Genomic DNA, 16,583 nt, shown 5'->3' with positions numbered 1-16,583 from the left:
CAGTAAACACCGATGGGAAAAGTATATGCAACAACAAAAAATATTGTTGCCAAAAGGTAACTTAGCGCAACAGTATATATCGTTATCATAAGTTATTTGTCGTTGGTAAAAGGTCAATGAAGTCGTGGATTATAAAGACATGTACCAACAAAAATTATTGTTGCGACAAAATTAGTTTTTTGCCAATAATATCCGTTGTTGCTAAAGAAACTGGCGGTAAAGTTAATAATTTGTTATCAAGACTTTTAGCAACAACTATTATTGTGGTAATAATTACTTTTTTTTTTCAACATATTCTCTAGTACTACTTTGGCAACAATTTATGTGGTGTTACTAAATACACAATTCATATATTCTTTAAATTCTTACAAATACATGTAGAGATAATAAATTGTAGTTTAATTTATATATATTTATAAATAAAGCGTCTATACATAAAATTGATGCAGTGGATATACTAACTTTGAAAAGCTAAATAATCCTAAAAAGTATATCTTTACTTACAAAACAAACAAAAGTATCATATATCCAAGGTCCTTAAGTTCTATTCTAATATTAACCCAAAAAATAAATCTTTTTCCACCAGCTTGTGCACTACATGAACCGGATGTCAGGAATGCTACTCATCCTAAAAAGATAATACATATAATTAGATTTTGATAAAAAGAAGCAATAAAGTACAAACATGCAAAACGAAATAGTGGAAGCTTATTTTACTGCAACAACTTACAACAACAATAACAATATACCCAGTATAATCCCAATTTACGCAGATCTTACCCCTATCTTGTGAAGATAAAGAGGTTGTTTTCAATAGACTCTCGGCTCAGTACAACATAAGTACCACATCAATAGAAAAAAAGACAAGAAAAGACAACACCGGGAAGCCATGTAAAAGCAACACAAAAAATATCAAGATACTAAGATGACCAAAATGACTCCGTAACAGGAACCATCAACCTGAAAAGAGCTTAGTGGAAACACAACATTAACTTAAAAAGCACTCTCAGAAACATGGTTGGGAATATTAGATTAATAATGCACGACCAAGAGAAAGAAACAATCACCCACAATCTGGATTATGTGCAAAGGTAAAGTGCATCATGACTGAAAGCACTCTTGATTTAATGCTTATTTCAAACTATTTGGTATTTGGTATGGTTATCTTTTTTCCTTTTTTTTTATTTTCCACAGCTAGGCAGGAAGTTATATAATCCTGTTCACAAACAACTTTTGTATATTTCAAGTCATCCTCCCATAGGTATTAAGACCAAAAGTCTTCTTGAAACCAAATACTTAAGAAAAATCAATAATATATTTTAATGAGAAATGACTGCAACAACTTAAGAAAAATAGGCATGTAAGCAGTGTAAGATTGATTAAAATACTCCCCAAAATAAAATTGCATCAGAACATGCTAATGACTCCCAAAGATACAATACTATAGTCTGAAAAAAATTTAGATAATGATTGATTTATTCAAATAGATTCATTTGCATATACAGCCAAGAAACTTCCTTTCACAAGAACTAGAATAAGTTTACTTACCATGCTATCATCCATAAGACTTGTAGGACTTGTCTCATCCGAATCATTTAAATTAGCAATCATGTCAAAAATTGCAGTAGGAAGTCCAGTCTGTTAAACATTGTACAACTAAACTTAAATATGATAAAACTTCGAAGATGCAAATTTATAACATCAAAAATATTAGAACATGTTTCCTTTCAGTAGAACACAAAATATAGTTTCTATAGATCCAAATAAACAGACAACATGTACATAAAGCATTTTATACCTTGAATATCTAATATCTCATGTAGAAATGACAAACAGATTAGTATATGAGAACGTCCATTCTTCTAAGCTATTACCATAGGATATAAAACAAAACATAATGTGTTGGACTTAGAAATATCTTTATCATAGTATTTAAAGTAAGTCTGAAGTTTGTGAAAGTTCACATACTATAGCTGATATTCAGCTGCAGAGCTAAAGTAAATCGGCAGCAATTTGCTTCGTATACTGATAAGCTAAGATAGTTTCTCAATCATTTAAAAAAGCTATGGGTAAAATGTCTCTTTCCTACATTCATTGTATCTGTGTACCATCTTACCAACAAGCACCAGTAGACATTTAGAATAGCAAAGCCCTGCCATAGCTATTGAATTCAACTGCTACCTGGTTCCTTTTTTATTCTTAAGTAGTTTAATAAAATTATTTTTAGGATCAAAAGCAAGTAATTGAAACTTTAACGCCTTAAACAAATTAAATACCTCGGAACTTTGTATATGGGATACTAGTGCCATCATGCCCTGTTTTAATATTTTTTGATCACCCACTAGACGAGCTTCCATGATTTCTCGTTTTTTCCGCTCCTCCGCAAGTTGATTTTCCACTTCTATTAGTTTACACTCTACATTCTCTCATTTATGGCGTTCTTCTTCCACCTCTTTCTGTTGTGCTTGCAGTTGCTCTTGAGTTACATGCATAGATCTCCTACTAGCTGGCTTGACTCCCGATCCTTGACTGCGGCAATATCCTGACTTTCTCCAACAAGTTTCACAAAAGTAGCATTAATAATTGGGTCCACATCAGTATCCTCTTCCACTTCTTGAGTTTGTTTGGCCACAATTTCTGTTAGCTTATCCTACAAACAATTATACGAGCTTAAACTTGCGATATTTATTTCAATCGGCACATATTCTAGGATAAAGATAAGAGTTTCGTATATATATTAAATTCAGCAGAGGCATCATTAACCCAATGTCCTAACTTCATGTGAGTCATTTTCCAAAGTTTTTGAAGATTTGGCTCTTTGCCAGTGCTTGAATCTCTCTAGCAAAACAAATTAAATTATGTTATTACAGAAAAATGATCAAAATTGCTCAAAATAAAGACATCTTACCGAATGATAAATCCACCTATCATAGGTCGGATCTATTCCCCACCTAAGTAAATCTGTCTTAACCTCATCGCGTGATTTTCTAAGCATATTATTACATTTAATGCATGGACACTAGATTTTTACACCAACCTCAGGATTAGAAAATGCAAAGTTTAAAAAACATTCCACACCATTCAAATATTCTGGTAATGTCCTATTCTTAATAAGTAGTCAATTCTTATCCATCATATACTTACCTATAATGAAATATAAAATAAAAAATGTAAAACTATATAATTAAAATTGTAAAACTATATAATTAACTTTCTTTCGTAAGTTCACTACTACATAAAGCAGGAAGTTCACAGCCTAATGATTTACTTTGGATGTAGTTAAATATTCAAGATAATTGGAACTTAAAAGGAGTGAAGAAGAATGGTGATAGACAGATAATACCAAGAATTTAAATATGTGATATGCAACATAGAGTTGCCAGTACTAATTAGTTTTAAGAACCAATAAGTAGGTTCATTCTGTTAACTCCAAAACTAATAGAAAACATGTGAAGTCCAAGTATCACATAGTCACACTTCCATAAGCTCTAGTATTACAAGTTTTGACTTATTATCTAAAATAGAAGTTAGAGAAAGTCTCTATATTAGAAAATAGTTAAAATAAAAGCATATAATTTGAACTAATAGCCACTGAAGCAAAGGAAGATGAGTAGCATCTTGAAAAAGTAATAACAAAAAAAAGATGGCAAGTGAAAAAAAGAGAATCTGAAGTTACTAAAAATTAAACAATAGATCTGCTACTACTAAAAGAAAAGAAACTCTAGATTTTAGCTTTGATAACTAAAACTAAGGAGAATAAATAGTTTCTATTTTAAGCAAAGCATGTTTGATTAACTAAAAATTTAAATTAATTCCATTAGGCATGGTAAGTTGAGCTATTTGATGACATGTTTATGTGGGACTTCTTAAACAGACTTGATATCTCTTTGTTTTTCTGCATCCTTACAAAGACATTTTAGTTCAAGATTATGGGAAAAAGCTGATATTTCCCCAAAGTTAAAAGTTGAAGAGACATATCAGCTGTGAGTTTTCCATATCTAGTGCAAACTTTTTCTTTGAAACTCTCCAGCCTCCATGACAAGCGTTTGTAACTCTTGTCTACATCACAAACATATACAATTCTTTCTTTGAACAGGACAACCATATCAAATTCTTATTCACTTGTTATTTTTCAAGCGTAGACATACGTTTTTTGTAAAAATGTGTATTGTTTTATATCCTTGGCAAACCAATTACACTGTTCTATGGCCAATTTTTGCATTCACTTTGGTGCGCCTCTGAAGCTTTTGGATGTTTGACTCTTTTTGTGGTATTAATGGCTGCACTTGGTTTCACAATAAACTGGGGACTCCCATTTTTCCGGATGAAACAAAGAACAGATAAAGGCACCAATCTTTATCAGATTCAGAAAAAAGTAGACAATAGCCCATATTGTAAATCATCAATCCCAAATATTCTCACTCTCACACAATTAATTCCCCAAAAAAAGAACGTCAAATAGCATGACCATGAAAAAAATTAAGAAAATTATATAGAAAACACTCACTATAACAACCAAGAAAAGATCAACGACATCTCATATTACAAAACAATTCAAGGAAATCCCAGTAAACAATCATTGACTAGTGATTAAGGTATCACAAATTAAGAAGAATGATACGATTAAACTAAATCAAAAGCAGAAAGTAATAGATATTGAGAAGAAACGAAATCAAAAGTGAGAACTCACCAGATTTTGGGTTGAACAAAGCGGAAGAGATCAAAAAATCGAACACACAGATGCAAGAACTTAGTTTAGATAATGAAAAGAGAAAACCTAGATGCAGGGGAAACTAAAATTGAGCGCTAAAAATTTGGGGAAAAGTAATAAAATAGGGAAATCTGTTTTGGCGCGTTTGTTTTGGCGGAAAACTAAAAGTGATTCACTAAATTTTTGGCCACAACTCAATGGAGTTGTTGAGAAAATTTTGTGTAATAGCAACAACTAATATTTGTTATTGCCAATTATTTTTATATTTTATATTTATTATATTACTCCTAAAACAAAGTAACGAGAATCTAAAATATTTGGTAACAAGAAAAACCTTGTGGTTAAAATTTTTGTGATACAACAACAATCTAATTATGGTGTTGCCATTTATTAAACTTAGCCAACAACCATATTATTGTTGTTAAAAAGTCGTTGCTAACTTATATATATTTAAAATTTATTATATTGTTTGTTAAATATGGCAACGATATTAAAGCTTTTGCTAACAAAAAAATTTTGATGGGTAAAAATTCTATGATATAGCAACAACTAAATAAAGTTGTTGTCATTTATTGTATTTTGCAACAATATTATTGTTGTTGCAAAAAAATTGTTGCTAATTCTATACTTTCTTGTAGTGTAACCATAATATGTCATTGAAATATAATCAAGCGGAAGCATAAACAATAGCTAAATCACCTAGATTTCCCCTATTATCAATGCCAAAAGAGGAAAGTTAAGAAGGTGCACGTATATTGCTAAATGAACTAGGTCTCAACGTAGTGGAATGTTATAAATAGTGATCACACGCTGTGTGGTTGTAGGAAAATTATTAAATCAATCTGGTTCTTATTCCTAGTCATTTATAAGCTTGCAATAAATGGAAGGTGAGTCCTTTTACTAGACTTATGCGAGAATAAACATCTTTCAAAAGTCAATGCTGCTGATCAAGCTGGTTCTTATACTGATCAATCTGGTTCTTAAGCTGAAGACTACACATCGGTGGGTTTGAAGTTTGAGCTGAATTGGACATGTGATTGTCATCATCAAAAAGAGGAAATTTGTTTAACTGAGCTTAAATTGATTTTGATGATTGACAAACAGTTGTCAAAAACCAAGTCTCTTGAAGATATTTATTATGCCGATATATAGGGTTGTAGATGTGTCATGCAAATATCAAAAGAATTGTGTTAGATATTGAAAAAACTAGATTACTCGAAAACGTTGATCAAAAGCCAAACATCGATTCCCAATGCAAGTCAAATTTCTTGAAGGATTTATTTCGTTAATTGGATTAAAATTAACCGTGTTGAATTAGTTGACTTTAGCCAAAGAATTTTTTGCTCCATTGACTCTTAGTCCATCAAAGTAACTTCCACGTTAGTATTTTTCTTAAGGTTTAACTGCTGTAGATTTGCGGTACCATCTGATTAAAGTGACTTATAATTATAGTTAACTGTCAGTAGTGATCTCAATTTAGTAAGTTAATCGGCTAAATAAGTTGCTATAACCAGTTAACATACGCTAACACTGTAGAAACTATTTATTATGTGAGTGTATAATAGCTAAATCTTGTTCCTTATTATATTCTTTTTGTATGCTTGGTGTCGATTTTGGTTAGTTGTTAGTAAATACTATAAACAGTATTCTCCCAATTTGGCCCCAAAATAAATAGTGAATGTACAAAAAACATCTTTAAGCAATTGTCGGATATTTCAAGAAAATATGTAGTGTACAGTGTTCTTGCATAAAAAAAAGTTCTTCCACAGTCAGGAGCAGATGGATGTGACGACATCCTCTGTGATTACATTGCTTTCTACTTTTCCTCGTGTACTTTATTTTTAGGTCTCTTACTGATGCTTATGCTGGAATCAACTGGTAGTAAAATCTTCCAAGATTATATATGTATGAAGATTAAGCTTCGTTTCATGATAATGCTCTTGCTCTTTGGTACTAACAGTAGGATGACACTTTCTTTTAAACAAATTGATGGAAAAGAGAGACAACTATTTCATGTGAACCAGTGCAGAACGCACTAATTTCTAATTTTTATGTGCTTGATTAGGGTTTTTTTTTTGTTGGCCTTGGTAGCTTTTACATTTCCTGCTTCTTCTTTGATTAAACCTAGCATCATTTACTTGTTATTTCCTTCGTCTTAATTTATGTGATAGTCTGCTCCTAAAAGAATAGAGTAATTTTTTTCTGTAAAAAAAAAAAAATAACCGGTACACAAGGTAACTCTCAAGGTCCGGGAAAGGACGCATGCCTAGAAACAATCATATGCGTGGATACTTGTTATACCACCCTTGCTGCTTGAGTTTTGGCCTTTAGCACGTAGTCCCCGACTCTGAGTGGTCGTACTTTGGTCTTCTTGTTATACTACCTTTTTGCTTGTTGTTTTTGGGCCACCATTTTTATGTGTGCCATATCTCTTTGCTCTTCGACCTCATCCAGGTCTTGTAACCTGCTTTCGTCGTTGCTTGATCCACTATTATTGGAGTACCTCAGGCTAGGCTCCCCGACCTCAACGGGTATGACTGCATCGGTGTCGTAGACCAATGAATACGACGTCTCTCCTGTGATGGTCTTTGGCGTTGTGCGGTAGGCCCATAGCACCTTCGGTAGTAGTTTTGACCATAGCCCTTTGGCGTCTTCAAGCTTTTTTTTAATATGTTCAATATTGTTTTATTGGAGGATTCCACTTGACCGTTGCCGGCAGGATAATATGGCGTGGAGAGTATCCACTTGATGTGCCATTTTTCGAAGAACTCAGTCATCTTTTTTCCGACAAACTGGGGTCCGTTGATGCAGCTGATTTCTTTGGGGATGCCGAAGAAGCATATGATGTTTTTCCAGATGAACGTGATGACTTCTTGTTCGCTTATTTGAGTGAATGCGCCTGCTTCCACCTATTTGGAAAAATAGTCAGTTAAAACCAAAAGGAAGCGTACCTCACCTCGCTTTGTTGGGAGGGGCCCTACGTTATCCATCCCCCATTTTATGAATGGCCATGGGCAGGTGACGGAGTGCAAGAGTTCCCCTACCTGGTGTATCATGGGGGCATATTTTTGGCATTGCTCACACTTCTCGACGTACTCTGCGGCCTCTTTTTTCATAGTGGGCCAGTAGTATCCTGCACTAATAAGACACCTGATGAGGGCTCAGTTACTAGTATGGGCGCCGCAGTGGCCTTCATGTACCTCTTCGAGCACTCGCCTTGTCTGATTGGGTCCAAGGCATTTGGCCAACGGGCCGCCGGATGTCCTTTTATAAAGGTCGTGGCTTATGAGACTGTATCTGGCCGCCTGTATTCGGAGCTTTTTGGCTTCTTTTTTTTTATCTTGTGGGAGTGTTCCTTCCTGTAGATATGATATGATACGATTATGCCAGTCCCAAGTTAAATTTATAGAATGTACCTCGACTTGGTCTATTGACGAGTGGAAGGGTGACCACATTCTCCTTGGTGATGTTTCTGGTTGCCGCTACCAGCTTGGCGAGACCATCTGCTTTGATGTTCAGTGCTCGGGGTATTTGGTCGAATCGACATTCGTCAAATTCTGGCAGCAGTTTGTGGATTTCGGTTTGGTACTTCTGCAACTTGTGTTCCTTAATTTGGAAAGTCCCAGTAACCTGGTTCACAACGAGTTGAGAGTCGCAGCAAAGGATGACCCGTCGAACACCATACTTGAGGGCCAATTTTAATCCTGCAATTACGGCCTCATACTCGGCCTCATTGTTAGTCATTTCAGAATATCGTACAGATTGACGAATCGCTTCTCCCATTGGGACCTCGAGCACAAGTCCCAGTCCCGATCCTGTCGCGTTGGATACACCGTCACTGTAGAGGGTCCATAGGTCGGATTGCTCAGGTGAAGTGCGAAGCGCTTCTTTCTCGAATTCAGGTAGTATTTCTGCGCTGAAATCGGCGATGAAGTCAGCGAGCACTTGCGACTTTATTGCGGTTCGCGGTTGGTATGTTATATCGTGCTCTCTCAGTTCTACGGCCCATTTGGCTAGCCAACCCGATAATTCGGGTTTATGTAGGATACTCCTGAGAGAATCACGCGGTGAGGGAAGTGGTGTCCTATCACCTGCATCATTCTCCTGATGTTGAGTATATTTGTTGTTGTCGTTGTTATTCGACATGGTAAGTTTTGATGAAAGAATTGATTAAGAAGGTAAACGATTATCAGATTCCCGGTAACGGAACCAATTTGTTTAACCAAAAATAGTAATTTCGGTCAAAGCTTTATTTTAGAAGAACTCGGGTTACTGATAATCAATATATAAAATGAATAAAAGAAATTGGCTTTGATAATAATCAGATGAACAGAAGAAAACAAAGTAAATCAGTATATTTCGGTGATATTTCGTGTCCTTACAAATGATCTATCTTCTCCTTTTATAGCTATTCTAAGTGGTACGTTTCGTTTATTCCATAATTGAGTCATTATTGACAATTAATGTCATTTAATGATATTTAATGTAACGTTACAATCAGCAATCATATTTGATTCAATACAGATTCCTTAAAGTTTCTGTATTTAATGCCCAATAGTTCGTATCTATTCCTTATTTTCTATCAGATGCATTCTCTTCCGTCATAAAGAAGTTCGAGCACCTCCCTTCCTTGCCTTTTATTTGAGTGACTGCCCATGCCTGTTGAAGCTCGTATCTCTTTGATTACTCTTCATCACTTGTTCTTCTTTAATTGGTCTACGTGTCATGACGTGTCATCTTATAATGAATTCCATATATAAACTTAATTTTTCCCAATACACCAAGTACACTCAGGGAAGAGAAACTCAGAAGCCCAATAAAGTGTGCAAAGGGAAATAAACTCGGTCGACAAGTTATTATTTGAGTTTATGAACAAGTGCATTTTACCTAGGTCTGAGCAAAGACACAAGGTGCATATTTGGATCTGGCAGCAATGGAGGTGCTGGATCAAAATAGGTTGCTGAATTTACCCTTTCTGATGATCAATCATATGGCAAGGGAAGCCGACTCAGCTAAAAAAAGCATGCATTATCTTGCAGGTTTTACTTACCCAGGTGTTCACTCACTTAAAGGTCCCTTAGGGAGAAGGGAAGATAGAAACAAAGAAGGATATATTTGAGAAACAAATGCTGAAGGAGTGTGATTGTCTCCCTAAGGAGTAAGTTCAAGAAAATCGACTGATAACTCAATTGCTCGATCGATGAACTGAAAATTGCCAATAAAGAGAAAGAGAGGCTAAAAGATGAGATTGCCTCATTAAAAGAGGAGAATGGGTAGTTGAAGGAAAGGTTGTCACCACCTTTATGAGGTGGTACTAAAAATATGGTCTAAGTTTTCGTGAAGCTACTACTAGTGCCAGAGCCAGTTTTTCAAGGTAGGGGTACCTTGTTTCACTGTCAATTAAGGTTTTGCTGATATAGTAAATTGGAGATTGCATACCTTAGCTTTCTCAGACTAGAACCGCACTTACCGCGACCTCAGATACGACTAGGTAGACTAGGAGGCACTCGCCTGGGTCTGCTTTGGCGAGTAAGGGTGGCGAAGACAAGTACGTTTTTAGTTTTCTCAGGGCATCGATGCACTCTGCATTCCACTGGAGCCCATTGTATTTCCTTAATACATTAAAGAATTTATGGCACCTATCTGATGACCGTGAGATGAACCTCGACATGGCTGCTATTCGTCCCGTCAATTTTTGTACCTGCTTTTTGCTGGTCAGTGTTTCGGGTATTCCTTCGATGGCCTTAATCTGCTCTGAGTTGACCTCGATGCCTTTTTGTGACACTAGGAAACCAAGGAACTTTCTCGAGCTTACGCCAAAAGCACATTTTTCGAGATTTAGTTTCATGTCGTACCGTCTCAATATGTCGAAGGCTTCCTTCAGATGTCTGATATGATCTACTTTCCTCTTCGACTTAACCAGCATATCGTCGATGTATACTTTCATTGTTTTACCAAGCTGGTTTTTGAATATTTTGGTGACCAATCTCTGATATGTCGCCCCCGCAATTTTTAGTCCGAACGGCATCACTTTGTAGCAATATGTTCCCTGGTGATGAGTGATGAAAGTGGTTTTCTCCTGGTCTTTTTCTTCCATGAGGATCTAGTTATAACCCGAATATGCATCCAACAAGCTTAGTAACTCATGTCTTGTTGTTGCATCGATGAGCTGGTCGATATGTGGCACTGGAAAAGAATCTTTCGGACATGCCTTGTTCATGCCCATGAAATGTACAAACATTCACCATTTTCTGTTTTCTTTTTCTCCATGACCACATTGGCGACCCAATAAGGATATTTCAATTCCCGGACAGAGCCATTTGCGAGTAGCTTATCGACATCTTTGTTGACGGCTTCGTTGATTGCAGTATTGAACTTCCTTCTCATTTGCCGTACTGGCGAATATAAGGGATCGATGTTTAACTTGTGGGTGGCGATATCTTTTGGAATGCCTGGCATCTCTGCATGGGAGAAGGAAAACAGATCGGCATGGCCAGTCAAGAACTTATGAAACTTCCCTGGTTCTGAGAGGTTGTGCCCGATGTAAGCCTTTTTATGTTGTGTTGCCATCTAGTAGGACGTGATCAATATTTTCTATCATTTATTAGGATGCCTCTACGATGCCGGGGTCCTTGATAACGTCTGTCTACACGTTAGGTTTGGGTCCCGACATCACTGATTGTTATGCTTCCGCATTTGCTCCTTTGAGTTGTTGGGTGAGTACGCATTCTTGGGCAGTGCGATAGAATTCTTGTGTGGTGCGTTGCAACCCTCGAATGCTGAATATTCCCCATGGGGTAGGAAACTTGATCACTTGATAGAGACTAGAAGGGATCGCACGCATGGCGTGTATCTACGGGTGCCCTATGATGGTGTTGTAAGTCGTTTCCTGGTTCATGACGTGAAATGTTGTTTCTAGGGTGACTCCTCTAGCTAGGACGGGTAGCACTATTTCCCTCGAAGTGCGGTTAACTGCATTATTAAAACTTGTAAGCGTTATACAACGCATTATTATTTTATCTTCAAGTCTCATCAGTATGAGAACTTGAGGATGGATAATACACGCGCCGCTACCATCATCTACATTTATTCTTTTTACATCAGTATCTGGAATACGTAAAGTGATAACAAGAGCATCATAGTGAGGGAAAGACAAACCATCAACATCTGACTTATTGAAAATGATACTGTCTTCGAGAACATCATACCATTCGTGAGTGATTGATCGTTTGAGCTTATGTGTGGTGGTGAACTTGACATTATTGATCATTGTGTTGTCGCCCCCCGCCGATGATCATCTGTATGGTGCGAGCGGGAGAGGGAAATTTTGGAGGTCTTTGGGATTGTTCGCATCCGCGGGCGAAGTTAGTCCGTCCTCGATCACTCAGCAGCTCCTTCATCCGTTGTCGGTTGAATCCTTTTTGGTTAAATCAATTAAAGAAGATAAAAAGGGTTAATCTCAGCCAAGTATAATAAACTCTGTCACACCTCCTTTTTCGCCCGCGCCGCCGCAAAGGGGCGCGGAAGGGAGTTTTTTTCCAATTAAGGGACAATCGAAACGGGATTTATTTATTTATTTCAGAGTCGTCACTTGGGAAATTTATGGTGTCTCAAGTCACCGGTTGAATCCCGAATCGAGGAAAAGAATGACTTTGTTTAACAGTCTGCGCACCAGAAATCCGGATAAGGAATTCTGTTAACCCGGGAGAAGGTGTTAGGCATTCCCGAGTTCTGTGGTTCTAGCACAGTCGCTCAACTGTCATATTAGGCTTGATTATCTGATTTTATACAATTATGAACCTACGTGCAAATTTTAACTGTTTACCGCTTTGTTATTATTTAATCAAAGAATTGCAACATCGTGAGAATGCATCTCGAATTGCGCCACATAAATGTACCCACAATTTTTGATACGTTCCAACTTCGTTGAGATTTGGATTTTGGTCACATAAATGTGCACCCGAGTTTAGAAAAATAACATTATTAAATACGCGCCTAAAGACTAACGCGTTGTTATTTTGAGAAAAAGCCATAAAGTTCGCTATGCGGCCTGTCTCGAAATCTAAGCATTCGAAATAACTATCCGTTGAGGGCCCCGCAATTTGTGTATTCTTGTTTGTCGAGGCTCGTCTCATTCATTATTTTTAAAAGGAATTTTCAACGTCATGGACATGCATCTCAAACCACGTCACAATCAATGTACCCGTGATTAGCGACACATTTCGACTCCGTTGAGATTTGGATTTGGGTCACATAAATGTGCACCGAATTTAAGGAGGTAAATTATTAAAGTACGCGCCTAAAGAGACTAACGCGCGGTTGTTTTGGGAAAAGGCCGCGAAGTTCTCTAAGCAGCCGATCCCGAGTTCTAAGTAATTAATACGTACATTTGTGAGGGTCCCGCTATCTGTTCGTTTTGCTAGGCTCATCTCATCTCATTTATTTTAAAAGGACAATCTTAAAGTGACTACATTTTTTATTAAGTTTGTCTCTAAAAGAAAATCTCCAAATTCATTACATGCTTAAAAAAGGGACGTGACTTATTAGTTATTAGTCTAAGACAAATGCAAATGGGAAATTGTAATCGAGCTTGTACAAAAGGAGATTATTTCGTATCTTATTCTCTAAGTGAATATTACCATAAAAAAATTCTGAATTTATAAATAGAAATACTGAATTGACGAATAATAATATCAAAAACGAAACTAATTACTCTTTACCAATTTTAGACCCACCTTACTAATTTCAGCTCAATTTATTTAATACAAGTGAAATTCATGAATTCCAGAATACTTTCTTGTTTCAGCTTGCAGCTGGCCTCTAATCTCACAAATTATACTACGAAACAAAACTAAACTAATACGACTATTACATAATCATATTCCAAGATCCAAACAGTCCCGGTCCAGATTAATTTAACAGTCCAACAAGCTTATTTTTAACTACAGGAATCAGTTACCAGATGCTAACATGTTTTAATAAAAAAAAATCTCTCATACAACTCCGTTTCAGTCCACTTACTACATACTAACAGGGATCTACCTGTCATCAGCGACTGACGAATTTAAATACACAAGTCATATTGAAACCAAAGCAGAATTTCAACTCTTCACGTATATTCAAACTTCATGTTTTCAGCTTACAAATGCCAAAGTTATAGTTGTGTACCTGGTATTGCCAATACAGGAAGAGGAAGGTCAGCAAAGTAGTATGTAACACAGCAACAGCAACAATAACCAGCAACAAAAAGCGAAAGGAACACCCAGTGATAGATTTGAAAACCAACACGATTCCAACACACTCAACGAAACAATATCAACACAAACCAATGCAGACCAGGAATAACAAACTCAAAAAATCCACTTAAATCCTCAGTGAAATCTCAGAAATAACCAGCCTCTCTTTTACTCTCAGATTACTGAATTTTTTAAATGTTAAAAATCCGGCCTAGACTCTCTCTAAAAATCCGTACAAACTCTCTCCCAAAAATCCCTTTTTTTAACTTATCTCCAACTCTTCTTCTTTATAGCCAAACTTGAAGCAATTAAATTAATCCCACCATCTTCTCATCATCCCCCTTTTGAATCCCACTACTTAATGTTTTGTCCCCCACTATATTAATCAAATATATTAGTTCTCACCACCACATGTCTTGTCCCCCACTATATTAAATAATGCATTATTACCCACTACCATATGTCTTGTCCCCCACTATATTAAACAATGCATTATTGCCCACTACCATATGTCTTGTCCCCCATTATGCACTAATTAATTCCCACCATCATGTCTTGTCCCCACTAAGTATTATTTTAATATTATTAGTGCCTAGTGGACGGAGCACTCAAATTAATCAATTACTAAACAAAATACCTCTGAAACTACTGAAATTACCATTCTACCCCCATCCCTTTCAATTTGTACCAAAACCATATCAACTATAACCAATTCACCTAAATCCAATTAACAAACAAACTCTGAATAAACAAACTCGCCAAACAAACTCCTAATCGACAACATTCATGAATTAACAACAGAGTCAGATTCATATCAACAAACTTAACAGGACAAACAAGTAGATTTAAATCACTAAATTCAACATCAGTTGAACTCAAACTAAATGAAACAACATCATAACAAAGATGAATGATTCAAACTAAATCAAAAACTAAAGACCAGCATATAAACACTCGACATTAAATCACTTGATGAAAAACTAACGAACTTCAAACAAAAATGAACACGAATTATCTCTAATACAAACAAAGACCTGGGTTCGAATTCAAACCAACCTATCGGAACACGAACATAATCATAGAAAGAAGAAAAGGAGCGGAAGATGAATTCACTGAACGAAAACTAAAAGAAAAGAGAACGGAAACCTACTAGTTTGAAGTCCGGGTTCGAACGGAAACCTCGACACGCCTGAACAAACATCACTGTTTTCAACCCATTTTTGTGTTTGATGCAGCGACGATCGAGTTCACTGGTTTGTGGTCGTTCGCGGATGAAGCTGGATGTTGCAGAAGCGATGGTGGTCGCTCATGTGGAGTGGTCGTTGCTGGTTTTTCCGGCGACTGGAGGAAATGACGAAGGAGATGAAGTTGGTTGTTTGGACGAGCTGCTGGTCGACGACGAGCTGCTGGTGGCAGCGATGGCAGTTGAAGACGAAGCAGCGGACATGGTGGTCGTGGGGCTGCTCCAGGTTGTCGTGACCATGTTGAAGACGAAGAAGAAGAAACAACAACCATGGTTGCTGGAGATGGAGCTCGTTTGGACTGGAGGTCAACGTGGTCGTTCATGGTGGTTCGTCCATGGCTGGAGTTGAAGACGAAGCAGAAGAAGCAGCAGCCCTGGCGACTGGTTGGAGCTCGACGGACTGTGAGAGCTTCTGGTGGTAAGGGGGAAAGGACAGCTATGAGAGGGGGTCGTTGGAGCTGGAGAAAGAGAGGGGCGGGGGTTTTAGGGTTTTTAGGGTAAAAATGGAAATGGAAAAATGGAAGAAAGGGGGGGGGGTGTTTGTTTGGGTTATGGGGCAGACCGGGTCGGGTCGACCCGGTGGGGGTTAGGTTCTTTGGGCTTGTGGTTTAAATTTGAAGAAAAGACCCAATCCGATTTTCTTCTTCTTTTCATTGCTTTTTTTTCTTCTTTTATTTTTTCTTAAACTGAAACTAAATTCTAAAAATCCTAAATTATCATATAGAACTAAATTAATTTATAAAAGTGCTAATTAACTCTCAATAACAATTAACACACAATTAAATAGCAATTACGATAAAATCACATAATTTTGACATTAAATGCTAAAACTACAACGTACATTATTTTTATGATTTTTTGTTCTTGCAAAACAAACTTAATTGCTCCTAATTGTAGAGTCAAATCCTAAATGCAAATGTGACATATTTTTGTATTTTTTATTAATTTAACAAATAAACTTGCACGGACACATACAAATAATTATCCAAAAATGGCACGAAAATTCTAAAAATTGCACACAAAGGAAAATTGTTTTATTTTGAATTTTTTGGGAGTAATTCTCACATAAGGAAAAAATCACGTGCTCACAACTGCCCCTCTTTGTCCAAAAACACAAAGAGTTTTCGTGCAAAGATAAAGTGAGCAGATACGAGCGATTTTTACCCATCCGAGTACTCCGTGTGAAGCAATTTTTTGAAAGATTTAACTGAACCTTTGCTTCAAAGGTTTCCTACATATCCCTGGCTAGAAGGGAATCAGGTTAATGTAGTTCATGAAAAAACATCATTTAGAACATTAGGCATGTATCATGTAACGAAATCAGATAAAAACCAAATATAACAATTCATCTAAAGCTCGAATTTTCTAACCCTGAACCAGTGGTTCTGGGTCA

At 36.6% G+C, this 16,583-nt stretch overlaps 1 protein-coding gene and 1 long non-coding RNA gene across 2 annotated transcripts; both read right to left on the bottom strand.

Annotated features, from left to right (window-relative positions):
• Positions 1 to 384: 384 nt before the first annotated feature.
• Positions 385 to 4,935, bottom strand: LOC107824704 (uncharacterized). The gene is made up of 4 exons (XR_012710288.1): positions 4,691 to 4,935; positions 2,277 to 2,838; positions 1,549 to 1,638; positions 385 to 628 (listed from the first exon to the last, which is right to left on the bottom strand). It is a non-coding gene; the product is annotated as an uncharacterized LOC107824704 (long non-coding RNA).
• A 710-nt stretch (positions 4,936 to 5,645) lies between these two features.
• LOC142181749 (uncharacterized) lies at positions 5,646 to 8,857 on the bottom strand. Its single transcript, XM_075255252.1, has 2 exons — positions 8,128 to 8,857; positions 5,646 to 5,731 (listed from the first exon to the last, which is right to left on the bottom strand). The coding sequence occupies exons 1-2, from the start codon at positions 8,855 to 8,857 to the stop codon at positions 5,646 to 5,648; spliced, it is 816 nt and encodes a 271-aa protein (XP_075111353.1).
• Between the last annotated feature and the right edge of the window lie 7,726 nt (positions 8,858 to 16,583).

This window comes from Nicotiana tabacum, chromosome 6 (genome assembly GCF_000715075.1).
Source record: "Nicotiana tabacum cultivar K326 chromosome 6, ASM71507v2, whole genome shotgun sequence".
NCBI lineage: Eukaryota > Viridiplantae > Streptophyta > Magnoliopsida > Solanales > Solanaceae > Nicotiana > Nicotiana tabacum.
This window is presented reverse-complemented; position numbering and strand designations above follow the sequence as displayed.

Excerpts from the sequence above, each read along its gene's own strand:
- LOC142181749 (XM_075255252.1), bottom strand. The coding sequence starts at position 8,857 with ATGTCGAATAACAACGACAACAACAAATATACTCAACATCAGGAGAAT. Across the intron at positions 5,732-8,127 it reads CGTCAATAGACCAAGTCGAG|CTCAAACTTCAAACCCACCG; the intron begins GTACATTCTATA and ends TGTCCAATTCAG.